Source organism: Nicotiana tomentosiformis, chromosome 3 (assembly GCF_000390325.3).
Source record: "Nicotiana tomentosiformis chromosome 3, ASM39032v3, whole genome shotgun sequence".
Lineage (NCBI taxonomy): Eukaryota > Viridiplantae > Streptophyta > Magnoliopsida > Solanales > Solanaceae > Nicotiana > Nicotiana tomentosiformis.
This window is the reverse complement of record NC_090814.1, coordinates 57,628,228-57,641,555: the sequence shown is the minus strand read 5'-3', so window position 1 is coordinate 57,641,555 and position 13,328 is coordinate 57,628,228. Positions and strand designations below refer to the sequence as shown.

General features: G+C 39.2%; 1 protein-coding gene across 1 annotated transcript; it reads left to right on the top strand.

The window, feature by feature from the left end:
- Positions 1-691: 691 nt before the first annotated feature.
- Positions 692-2,010, top strand: LOC104086115 (protein SRC2 homolog). The gene has a single exon (XM_009590294.4). It carries the CDS (start codon positions 788-790, stop codon positions 1,745-1,747), a length of 960 nt encoding a protein of 319 aa, XP_009588589.1. The 5' UTR covers positions 692-787; the 3' UTR covers positions 1,748-2,010.
- Positions 2,011-13,328: the final 11,318 nt, after the last annotated feature.

Genomic DNA, 13,328 nt, shown 5'->3' with positions numbered 1-13,328 from the left:
CTCGCATAGATAATTATATACTGCACTTTAAAGAGAAATATCAATATCCACAACAAAAGTTTTGGTCACGATGGAGCAAACAAAACGTCAAAATGGAACATACATAAAGAACATCGTCTACAAAGAAGACTTAGGTAAGGTAACCAGGGGCATATTTACAGGGGATATTATGAGGCACGTGAACCCATGGTCTTTTCATAAAATTAGATATTTTATGTACATATTTTCTAAAATTGACATAATATTAACTGTTGGCACCCATGTTCTAAAAATATTAAATGATGCACTTAGTTGAGAGTTGAGTTATTTACAAAGAGGAATAAAGATTAATTCCACTTAATATATTTTTTCCTCTTTTTTTAGTAGTGTACTCATGTACTAAAAATCTTAAATTCGCCTCTAAAGATAACTATAAGTATATAATAATATTATCTAACTAACATATTAAATCGATCATTTTTGCAGGTTCAGATGACGATGTCCAATTATTTAAAATTCACGTTTTATGCTAATATAATAATATTTTTTAGCATTTAAACAATTGTTGTAATATGTATAATTCTTCATTACTTAAATTTCATGTTCCTTAACTTGCCAGGATTGAAAAGTAGGTAACGCCGCAGCCGCACTATTTAGTATTAATACCAAATTAAAATATCTTAGTGGCTAGTGGGGCTCCACATCACAATTAACAAATCCACTTTACTCCAATCCATATAAATACTCTCCCCTCCACCCTACTCCCCATACGCGGCGCACGTTACCGTCGATTTTCCTAAAATCAACCATGGCAACTGGTTCTTCTTCTCGCCCTCCATCGAAACCCTACGATCTCGAGATCACCATCGTCTCCGCCAAGCACCTGAAAAATGTCAATTGGCATCACGGCGATCTCAAGCCCTATGTCATCTTTTGGGTTGACCCGGACAACCGGCGAGCCACTCAAGCCGATGATTCCGGCAATACCCGACCCGTTTGGAACGAGCGGTTCGTCCTCCATCTTCCTCAATCTCCTCACGATACTGTCCTCACTCTCGAGGTATTCCATTCCAAACCCTCAGAAACTCCCAAACCTTTAGTCGGTACACTTAGGATTCCGTTGAAGGACCTTGTTAACTTGGATGATCCGAACAAAATCAGACCTTTTGAGCTCCGACGACCCTCGGGTCGTCCTCACGGTAAGATCCGACTGAAGATTGCTATTCGTGAATCTCCAACTCCCCAGGATTACCAGATACCCCCTCCTTCTAGCTATTATTACTCTACTGCCCCTCCGCCGCCGCCTTCCTATAGATCATATTCTCCTTCTCCGTACTCCTCACACCCTCCTCCTCCTCCGCTGCCTGTAGTGGCACCACCGCCACCTGCTTCTCCATCTCCACCGCCTCCTCCGGCGCATTTGTATCCTTACGGCGGCTACTCTGATCCGTACTCCAGTTACTACCCTGGGTACTACTCTCAGCCACCACCACCTCCTCCTCGACCATTCATTGAGCGGCAATCTAGCTATGGTGGGGGGCTGGGGTCGAGGCCGAGCGCTCCTGCTGATTATCCTCCTAATTATGATCAGAAGCGTAGTGGAAAGATGGGAATGGGCACCGGATTGGCAGTTGGAGCAGCGGCTGGTGCGCTCGGAGGATTGGCATTGGGGGAAGGGTTGAAGTACGAGGAAGACAAGATTGCTGGGAGAGTTGAAAACAACATAGCCTCCAGGGATGATTACAGCAATTACAGTGTTGAATATTGATGATGTTGCTGATGTTACTTACTGGATGAGGTTCTACAACTAATGGGTAATCTTTGTGTTGTTTTACTGTTTAATGGTGTATTTGTATATAAAGCTTGTTCATTTTCAATGAATTCCTCGGTCTTAATGATGGTTTGGAGATGAATTATGTTAATTCTCAGCTGCTTAGGGTTGTTGGGTCCTCGGAGTTTCTTCTATGAAGTACTCTACTGGTATATATGAAATTCTATTAAAGAATAAATTTACTTCTGAAATTACCCCAACTCTGGATGTCCTCGTAATAGTTTGATTCATGGCTTGTTTGGTTGTGTTTCAGTTTATTCTCTGAATTTTGTTTGTACTTGTTGGACCTGATTACATTTGAAGAACCATGTGTTCAAGCAACATGAATTTTTGTGGGAAACATGAATATTTTTTCCTGATAAATTCATTATAAACAAGAATATTTGGAGTTTGTCAATCTTTAACTGTAAAGTTACTGTAACTAGGCTGGATTGCATCTCGAAGTAAATTAACTTTGGTGCTTTAAGCTTTAGGAGTTCAGGATACACACTTTAAATGAACCAGGGAGTGCAAAACTATTAATTTCTTGTTGAATAGGCAAAAATAAAAAATTTGAGCTGTTTGCTTAGTGCTGTGTCTGACATATCTTATTATTTCTTCTTGTTCTTAGTTGTGATGATATTGTCTTGTATCCATCCTAGATATAAGCTATTTGGAGTTTTCCTTCCACTTGTCTTATGTGGAAATGTGTACATGAAGTTAATTGTATGTTCAGTAATAATATGAAATACTGTGTGTTTTACAATTCGCCTTTGTGCTTCAAAGGAATAATGATGTTTAAGTTGATATCTTATTGGTTGAGTATATGAGTTTAGCGGTCATCTAAGTTTGTATTGCTATTTACTACTAGGTGTAAGGTTCGATATTCGCCTGCCGGTCTGCCACTCTAAACTTTAAACTTTAGTTGGTTTTTGAGAGGTTAATGGTAGGGTTTACTACATAAGGATCAAAGACCTTCAAAGGATTAAATGCTTTTTAATTTGAGATTCCATGAGTTAGTTATTTACTTAGCTGTGTTGCCATTGACTAGTAGGTTCTGTGTCATTTGGAAGTTCTTATTCTGCATTCCACGCTACACCCTTTTTAACTTTAGTTTTTGTTTTTAATTAATTAGAGTGGTTTATGGTTAATGCAAGGATTTACGGAATAAGGACCATCCATGATCTCTTGTTTGGGGAATGGAAGAAACCCTTTTTTTTTGAGATAGGTAACTATAATTTTATATCAGCAGCACAAAGTTTATACTTAAACTATATTTACAGTACAAAACGCAAAAGGTTCTCCTGTTCTTCTTACAAGGATCTTATGAGATCTACCAAAGATTCAACATTATCTAAGAATTCTTCTTTACACCAAAAATAAAGTATCAAGATGCAGTTCATCTTGACTTACTGTATAGAATTAAAAGTTCCTTCGAATCATCTAGTGTTTCTTTCCTTCCACACTTTCCTGAGTGTCCACCATACACAAGTAGGTACATTTGCCGCCAGTTTTTCTGTCTAGCAGTGTCTCCAGTATTGCTCCAACATTCCAACATCTCTTTTGTACTCTTTGGCATAACCCACTTCATTCCATTCATGTTGAGATTTAAGTTCCCAAAGCTGATAAGTAATTTCACAATGCAGAAAAAGATGATTTATGCTTTCTAAATCTTTATCACACAAAAAACATTTAGAACACGGCTTATCACGAGTCAAGCATGCTTCCTTTTGCTACTAACCAATCAAAGCTTGCCACCTCAAAAGATATCTTCACTTTTCATATATTCTTTCAAAGGCCGATTGAGGCCCTAGTGCTCCCTGTGATTGCGTGTTGCATATGCTGGTTCCCTGTGAGGAAGAAACTTCAAAGTCAAGAATAGGTCTTCTTAGGAATAAGTAAGAACATTCCCCGATAAACATGCAAAGCGAGTTCACTTGTTCTGCAGCTTACAGAAGATGCAGTACAACTCATTAACCCAAGCTCCTAATCATTTATCATTAAACAATGCATTAAATGGAAAGAGAAAACCTGGAGAGATGATGAGAAGTTACTTGAAACTTTACATAGTGTTAGAGGCTTATCAAATGGAGGCTGTTTATTGTTGTGAATTTCTATTTGCGTTTTTTCCCCTTAACATTGCGTTTTGGAAATTAGTACTTTTCCCTCAGTGTGTTGATATAATCTAAATCATTGCTCTATGGCTAGTCTAACCCAAGATTTGACGTCACGTAGATCCAGAAATTGGATATCCTCAAGATGTGACTTATCATAGTAATTGTTGAAGTGTTGTATGCGTTCAGACTGCTACTGCTGATTGTTGGGAGAGTGTAGTTTTCTAAATTAGAGTTTATGGTTCTAATTCCTTAAGATTTTGAGCTGGGTTTGCGGTTCTTTTTCCTATTTCTGGGTTATGACAGAATTGAGTGCTCCATGCATCCCATTTTGTATGATACTTCCTTTTTTAGTTCGTTTAACAAAAGAAGACACATTTATATATTTGAAAACTCTTTTAATTCTTTATTTCTATAATGATAGTCTTTTATAGGAATAACATGCTTAAAGTCACAAAATTTTGGGGATATTTTTGGTAAATGTTATACTCCCTCCATTTCATTTAATATGAACCTGTTTGACCGATACCGGATTTAAGAATTAAAGACTTTTGGAATTTGTAGTCTTAAACATGCCCTAACAATTGTGGCGATATAATTACGTCATTAATGATAAAATGAGATTGTTTTCAAATATAGAAATGTGTCGCCCTTTTTGAAAAACAGTATTACATAAAATGGAACATGCGCAATAATTTTTAGCATATGTGCCAAAAGTCTTTTTCCTTTATTAAAATTCATTTACACTCAAAAATTATCATATAAAATGAAATGACAGGGTATCATTTTTTTTAAATTTTCAAGATGATCGTCTCTTTCATGTAAATGGCTCTTAAAGCTGATTCTTTATGAAATATATACATGGTTGATTTTCATTACCAACACTCACTAGTGGAATACCCATGGAATTGGCCGAAGTAATCCAAGTTTTTTCCCCACCGACACGAGGAACTTTATATTACTGCATCAATGAACAACAAAATTCAAATGTACTCCTCTCATTTTGGACAATTCAAACTTAGGGAAAAACTTCTCCTAGGAGATGTCTTTCAAAAAAAAAAAAAAAATAGAAAATCTAGCTAAATTATGGGCTATTATGTTCAAACTCGTAGGAATATATAGAAACTCCACATGATCAAGCATGTTGAATAGCTTCCAAATGTCTTCACACATCACTTTTATATCCAATGAAGCAGCAACTTATTTTTGGATCACATCAACAACATTCTTAGCATTAGATAAAATCTTCACATTTGTCTATCCAAGACTAATAGCACATTCAAGAACCTTTCTTATAGCAATCGCTTCAGCAGTTATGTTTTTTCAAACATATTAAATTGGGGATCCATGGGCATGAAACAGTTTCCCAAGGCTATTCAAAGTCCCGATACTAGTACTTGCCTTTCTATCATTACACCGTAATCCTACATCTATAAACAATAAAGTACTATCTTGAAAATTTGTTAGTTTTAGGCACAAGATGATTTCAAGTTGAAGACTAAGTAGCGAGGCAATTAGTTAATATATCTTTATATTCTTCATACTAAAAAAGACTTTAGAAACAAGACCAGTTGGTTCTAACATTTCCCCGTTAAAGCACCAAGCATATTTTTCCAAATTTGCCACATAATATTAACACTAAAATTTAACAATTCTATAAATTCAGAAAAATACTTATTGCTTAGCATTTAGAAACAAGTTTTACCACCAAACATAAAGTCATTAATATTTTCAATATCAAGCCAACTAAATAGTGTGTTGCACCAATGTCCACCATGATATGAACATGCTGTCTGTTCAAATTTGTATCTATGAATAGTGGCTCTTTCTCCCTCAATCTAGACTCCCTGCTTGTCAAGGCACTAAGTAATATGTGACTCATTTGAGCAAGGCCAGGCTTCTCTTAAGCAACCTGCTTCAAAGTAGGTTTTTTGGTCATCAAAGCACCAAGCATCATGTTGCCAAGTTGAGAAACATCCCGCCTCTCTTGAGCGGCTCCAGTGGCTTATGCACCAACTTGCACATCAATTTGTGCTTGCTTCCATTCTATTGCAATTAATTGATTGTTTGCCCAAAGAAGGACAATCCTTGTAATGAAGACTAGGATTTTTGCAAAGAAAGTAACCATTACAGGCTTCGATTGCCTTCTTCCTCTCATTATACATGTCACGCCAATGAGAAGATTGACTGCCTTCTTCTTGGAATCACGACCTTTGGCAGCAACCTGCTTGCCTTTGTCACGATATTCACGGTCTCCACCTCCTTTAGTGGGCTTGTTCTTGATGTCATTCGTCTTAGTGGACTCCATCCGAAAATCATTCAAGGACTCGACCACATCAATGGCCTCATCTACGTGTTTGACTTGACGCTACTACAACTCTTGTTTGGCCCAGTTTTAGAGGCCTTCCATGAAATAGAACAATGATTCATCACTTGTTAAGCTCTGAATCTAGAGAATGAGTTTAGTGAACTCCTCCGCGTACTTACGAATTGAAGTTGTTTTGTTTGAGCTCTCTCAACTTCAGACGAGCCTTATTGACAACCTTTTGTGGGTACAACTAGCGCTTCAACTCGGACTTGAACTGCTCCCAGTCTTTGATGGAACAAATGCCCTTCTCCATGTCTGGCTTCTTCCTCCGCCACCACAACTTGGAGGTGTTATCTAAGTACATGGTTGTCACCCGGATCTTGACAGCCTTATTAACAATGTTGATATGCTCAAAGTAGTCTTCCATCTTCCCAATGAAGTTATCAACGTCCTGAGCGCTCCTCTCACCCGTTAACTCTTCAGGTTTAGGGGCCTCAATCTTGATATCACGCACCGTCATCGGACCAGTGCCACCAACGAGTTTTGCTACCTCTAGTTGTTGCTTTAGGGACTCAACTTCCCTGTGCAACGCAGACAAAGCCTCTGTCAGCTTGAGCTCAAGGCTGGTTAGTCTCTCCTTATGCTCATCAGTAAGATTAGCTACCGCCTCCTTGACGTCTCTATGCTCTTCTAGAGCAGTAAAGTCAATCGAGTTGAAGTTTCCTTCAACCACTTCTAGACACCAATTTGAAAGCAGCTAAACCAGCCTCAGTGAGATCTACTCGTTCGTCCAAACGACCCGAAGCAGAACCATCACCTTCTTCGCCATGGCTAACCTCGTGTGGTGGTGGCTCATAAGTCAGACCATCACTTTCTGCGCTAATCGCATGATCTCGTGCCTTGTTCATTCCTCTCTTCTTCTGCTTTTGCATTCTTGTAGGTGACTCATATCTCCTACGAACGTAGCCTTGAACAGTATCATCTATTTCGTTTTCCATGCTCGTTGCCTTGCTTTGATACCACATGTCACGAGCCTAAGTCAATTAGGTATCGTGTGGACAACCTTGAAAGCCTCTATGCGACCCAAGGTTTCAGTCCTACCAAGAAATAAGCACCAATTCGTGCTTGAGCTTGATAAACACACACACACACACAAAAAGACATAGACGATGACAAAAAAATGCCCACGAATTTGGGAGGCAAAAGCCAATTTTATGATTCACTTGATGAAAAGAGGAATGCCGGCTTCGAGGAAGACTAACTTTAAGAATATTAAAATGCTTAGTTGTAACTTATATTATGCTTATGACATCACTGGTTAAGGGAACACTAACAATATGTGATTGGTAGAGATCTATACAGGAACAATACACTTCTAGTTCTTCCAACTTATTTATTCGTACTCTCATGAAACACAAAATAACTATATTGGCTCGACTTCCTTGAGTCGGGAACGGTGTTAAACTATCACTTCTGATTCATCCTACATAAAACTCTTTAGTCCCAAATGATCTTCCAAAACTTAACTCGTCAAGATAATACCATAATTCGGAAACCATAACAAACAAATACCTTAGGGATATCATTATTCTATACTATAATGAGAAAAGAATGGATAACTTATCCATATCGTCTTCGTACGACGACTCGTGACCCTATTAGTTCTCTAAGGCATACATATGAACTTGTTCGCCACTCTTGCTCGATACGTTCCTTCTTCTATCCCGACGTCGGGAGGAGGTGCTGCTGATGATGATGATGCTATAGCTGAATTAACATCATCCCCGATCCTCTACCTGTGGAAATAATCCTACATCTTGTGATCGGGAATACCACACCATTAACAAACGTCCAAACCCTAACAGCACACCCCAAAGTGCGCCCTCTCACACTGGCTACAATGAGGCCGAGGTGGCCCCATCTGACTTATGTTCCCCTGAGGCTGTGACTTTAACACTCATGAACTTTGGCTCGGGCCTGCCAGAAAACTCTGGTCATACACTAGTCCCCGTGATACCTGGTTAACTGCCTGTAGGGTTGCTGCTCACTACCATTCTGAGATCCCCTATAACTACTGTCTAATATAGCCCTCTTATTCTACCCGTTATCTCTATCCTAATCAAAGTGACGTTGCTGCTCACACTATTCTAATATCTGGGCGAAGGCCTGAATTTTGGAGATATCCATCTCTAGGCGAAGGCCTGAATTTTGGAGATATCCATCTCCGAGTTCAAGGACTCTATAGTGAAATCTATCACCAAATACCACTCTAAACCACGTACAAATTAAAATGATGAACTCTATCCCTCATCGAGGCCACTATTGTCGGGGAATACTTGGCTAATGAGTCAAACCTAAGACTATACTTCGTACACACTCATATTCCCCTGCTTAAGAGCCAGAAAATGCTCAACTCTAGACTATCGAATCTCGAATGGCACATAATGATCTAATAAGGCTTTAGTGAACTCCTCCCATACCGCTAAAGGTGCATCCCGACCTCGAGATTGCTCCCAAGCATTTTACTAGAAAATAGTTACATCCCTTAGCCTATAAGATGGTAACTCTACCGCCTCTATCTTTGTAACATGCATGACTATAAAGGTCCTCTGGAGTTTGTCAATAAATTTTTGTGGGTTCTCCTTTGGGTTTGGCCTTGTAAACTCTGGAGGACATAGGTTAATAAACTCTTGTACCCTCGAACTGGTCGATCTATCTGGAAGTGTAACATTGGGAGGTGCCCCCATTTGCCACTATTCCTATGCGACTACTATCTGATTCAACAATCACACTACATCCTTCGAATCCTGCTCAAATGAACTAGATGGTGGTGTTGGTTGTACTGGAGCTCCTCAAATCTCTTATGGTACTGGTGGGGTCGGGATACCTGAGAGGGTGTCTCACTTTGGGCCTCTGTCTGACCCTCATCTGCTAGTGGCATATTACTAGTCCCCTCACCTGCCGCTGCATCTATCGAAGGATTAGATGTTCCCTTTCTACTTGTAGACATCTCTGTAAACACTTAATAAAGCACGAGTTAACATTAGACTCCTATAAATCAACTCTATGGCACGATCTAGAGATGAAAGAAAGGTAGAAGACCCTAAATTCCCTTTAGCCTCCCGATTATACGTATGGTGTACAACACACCCATAGTAGGACTCTACTAGACACGACTTTATGGATTCTCTAGGACACAAACATCGCTCTGATACCAAGTGTGTCATGCCCCAAACTTAGGGAGGCGTGACTAGCACCTAATGCCTAACTTGACTAAACATACTAACCTATAAATCATGTACCACAGGCCGACAAGGCCATAACATATGACATCAGCTCATAACTAACCCAAAATGATATGCATATAAGGGCCGACGAAGCCACCATGAGTATTGTTACATAGATATATAAACAACTCCAAAAAGTACATCTACACGGGCTGAAAAGGACACCACATAAACTAGCAAGTCTCACCATAGGTACATTTGCGTCTACAAAAAGCCTCTAAGAGTATTTGACATAAATAACGTGGTCCGGATAGGGCTCCGGCCAACCCATAAAGTCTAGATACATAACCAAAAGAAAAGACCTCTAGACTTGACTGCATTCCAGATAATATGAGTCTTACCGATCAACTTCTGAACTCTGAAACTGCTTACTCTGGAGGTTCATCAGTCTGTCTATTTGAACCTGCGACATAAAGCACAACACCCCCAGCAAAGGGACGTCAGTACGAAAGAATGCACTAAATATTTAAGGCAACTGGATAATCAAATGTAAGTACATAACTCAAATGAAGGAATGCTGGAAGAAACTACAAACATATATCTCAAGTAACAAGGCAACCTGTAAGGCATATAGTATACTCTTAACAACCTGGGTACGTCTCATTATCTCGTAATCTCATTACTCTGGGCACTTAGGAGTAATGCCCAAATCAACTAACACATCATCTAAATTTAAAGTATGCAAGTTGTGTGATCACATAACAACTACTTCGCTATGTCACAATAGGATCTCGTACATATGTTCTAGCTACCAAATTAGTGAATCTGTACTTTCTCAACTATCTAGTCGATATCTCCTGGACTAGCGAGTCCGTAACTACCAGGTAATCAAACCCATATCTTCCAGGCTAGCACACATGTAACTATCAGGACACTGGACCTGTTTGCAATGTCTATCATAACATATAACAAATAGAAAGCACATAAAGTTCTCATGTTAACTCTAGCTATCATTCGTTAAGTTATAGAAGTCTTTCTGAGGGTGCCGATATGGCTAATATACACTCTTTGGGAGAAGAAAAAGACTACCAATAATCATATGAAATTCATCTTATCGGGGCAGTACCAAATAGAACGTCCATGGAATCATCGAACAGAGAAATAGAGCATCTTTGATGTTTCACTTCTCGGAATCACACTTGGAAGGAAACTTGTTTGGAATTCATGCTGAAGAAAGAAAGGAATAGTCTTAACATGACTTTGAACCTAGCCTTCAACAATGACAATGGAATCGACTTCTTCCCAACTATTCAACAACAAATAAATTAACATTAGTATCAACAAGAGAAATATACCAACTAGCTGATGAGCGACAAGCTTGTTCTACGATAAATCAAACAACATCTCCCTTGTTTTGAATAACAATAACCACAAACAACAACCATACGTCCAACACTTCAAAAGCAATAAGAACAACCCCAAAACATCCTATAATTAACTCTCAACTTAACTACAATATTCTACTATTAACTTGTATCATCTAAGCACATCTAAGGTTCAAACTAAGTTGTACATATGAAGGAGAATAAGATCTTACCTTAAACAACAAGATACAACCCTTAAACACCTTGCTTTAACCTGAAGAAATCTCTAGCTCAACAACAACAAGTGAAAACTAAGCTTATACCAGTACTATAATTCTTTCGAAGGAAGAATTACCTCAAAACCTTGGTGGGGTTTGCTTGAATGATAGAGAGATGCCTTGCGAGCATTTAGGGAGATTAAGGTTCTTTTTTGGATGAAATATGAGGTGGGGAAAGGGCTGCTCTGCTTTATAACATCATAAATAATCCCCCCACCTATGTGGATCCCAATGGGGCTAGATGCACAAACCGGCTAAAACGTGCATTTCTCCCTACTCTAACGTCGTATCGACAAAATTTTTAATGTATTGGAAACTAGACTCGTAAACATTCAATTAGGTGGGTGGATCACCCCATACTCCAAGTGTATTGGAAGGAAAGCTTAGTGACATTAGATTCAAATTTTAGTAAACTTATAAATGTAACTTGCGATAACTTTTGCCGATTATTTTACAACTTGCTTGACTTCAACACTTAACATACAACTATTATACGATTCAAATACCTCATAACATGGTCTTTTTAGCATGTCAAGCACTCATAGTATTACCCAAAAAGTACGGATTATAACATCGGCCCATATCTCCAATGTACAGTTCGTAAGTCACTCCATAAGTTGGAAATTTAATGAAAGTTAACTCGCTTCGATTCATTTAACTTCTAACCCTTTTGACACTTACTAACTTAGTCATAATAACTTATAAATGTAGGAATAGCCAAGCTCTACGAGCTTACGATGACTAACTCACGATGTAGCTTAACGTTTGAAAAATGCGGGATGTAACCATCCACGTCTGGCCTCTACCTCCGCCACTATAGCATGGTGGTGTGAGCTAAGTACATGGTTGATACTTGAATCTTGGCAGCCTCATCAATGATGTTGATGTGCTCAAAGTATTACTCCCTTTTCCAAATGAAGTTTTTAACACTTTAAGCGCTCATTTAACCCTTAAAACCTTTGGGTTTTGGGGCTCAATCTTGATCTCACACACCGTCATTGGACCAGTGTCACCAGTGAGTTTTGCTGTCTCTAGTTGTTGCTTTAGGGACTCAACCTCCCCATGCAATGCAGACAAAGCCTCGATCAGCTTGAGCTCTCAAGACTAGTCAATCGTTCCTTATGCTATCAGTCAGATTATCTGTTACCTCCTTGACATCTACAAGCTCTTAGTGAGATATACTCATTGTGAGAGCAATCCAAAATAGAACCATTACCTTCCTCGTAATGGTCAACCTCATGTGGTAGTGGCTCGTAAGTCATACCATCACTCGTTGTACCAATGGTAGGATCTCGTGTCTTGCTCATCCATCTCTTCTTCTGCTTCTACTTTCTTGTGAGTGACTTATCTCTCCCACAAATGTTGCCTTGAACAATATCATCTATATTGTTTACTATGCTCGTTCCCTTGCTTTGATACCACTTGTCACGGGCCTAACTCAACTAGGCAGTGCTCGGACAACCTTGACAACCTCTATGCGATCCAAGGTTTCAGTCCTACCAGGAAATAAGCACCAAGTCATGCTTGAGCTTGACAGGCGCGCGCGCGCACACACGCACACACACACATAAAGAGAGAGAGAGAGAGAGAGAGAGAGAGAGAGAGAGAGAGAGAGAGAGAGAGAGATAGATAGATAGAGAGAGAGAGAGAGAGAGATAGAGAGAGAGAGAGAGAGAGAGAGAGAGAGAGAGAGAGAGAATGACAGACAAAAGGCACATGAATTTGGGAGGCCAAAGACAATTTTCTAATTTACTTAATAAAGAAAGGAATGCAAAGTATGCGATGAGTATCTTAACGGCCTATACATATGATAAAATATCTTCTAAAGATGCCTATCTAAAAGGGGAAAGGCTGTTTGGGGGCGCCAGTCAACACATGGCTAAAACTAGCATGTCTTGACTTGACATCCATGGATGTCATTTTCACTGTGCAGCACCAGACAAGCCCAACTACTGGGAACTAGGACAAGACTGCATTAATTGAGTTTCATGCTTGTCTTTGACTTCTCCAAACGTAGGCAGCATGTGTGGAAGAACTCCATGGCTTGTGGAAGCTAAGTTTAAATCAAATAGTTAAGCTTTAGGCAAAAATAAACAATATGGATGTTAGTGGGTCGCAACCCTTTACTTTATGCAGTATAATGCCAATCTAGAAGGTCCAGTTTTAACAAGTCATCAAATAGAAACACAAACATATGGCACCTCGTGTCTACATTTCTGTCACAATAATAATACCCACCCTTTTCACT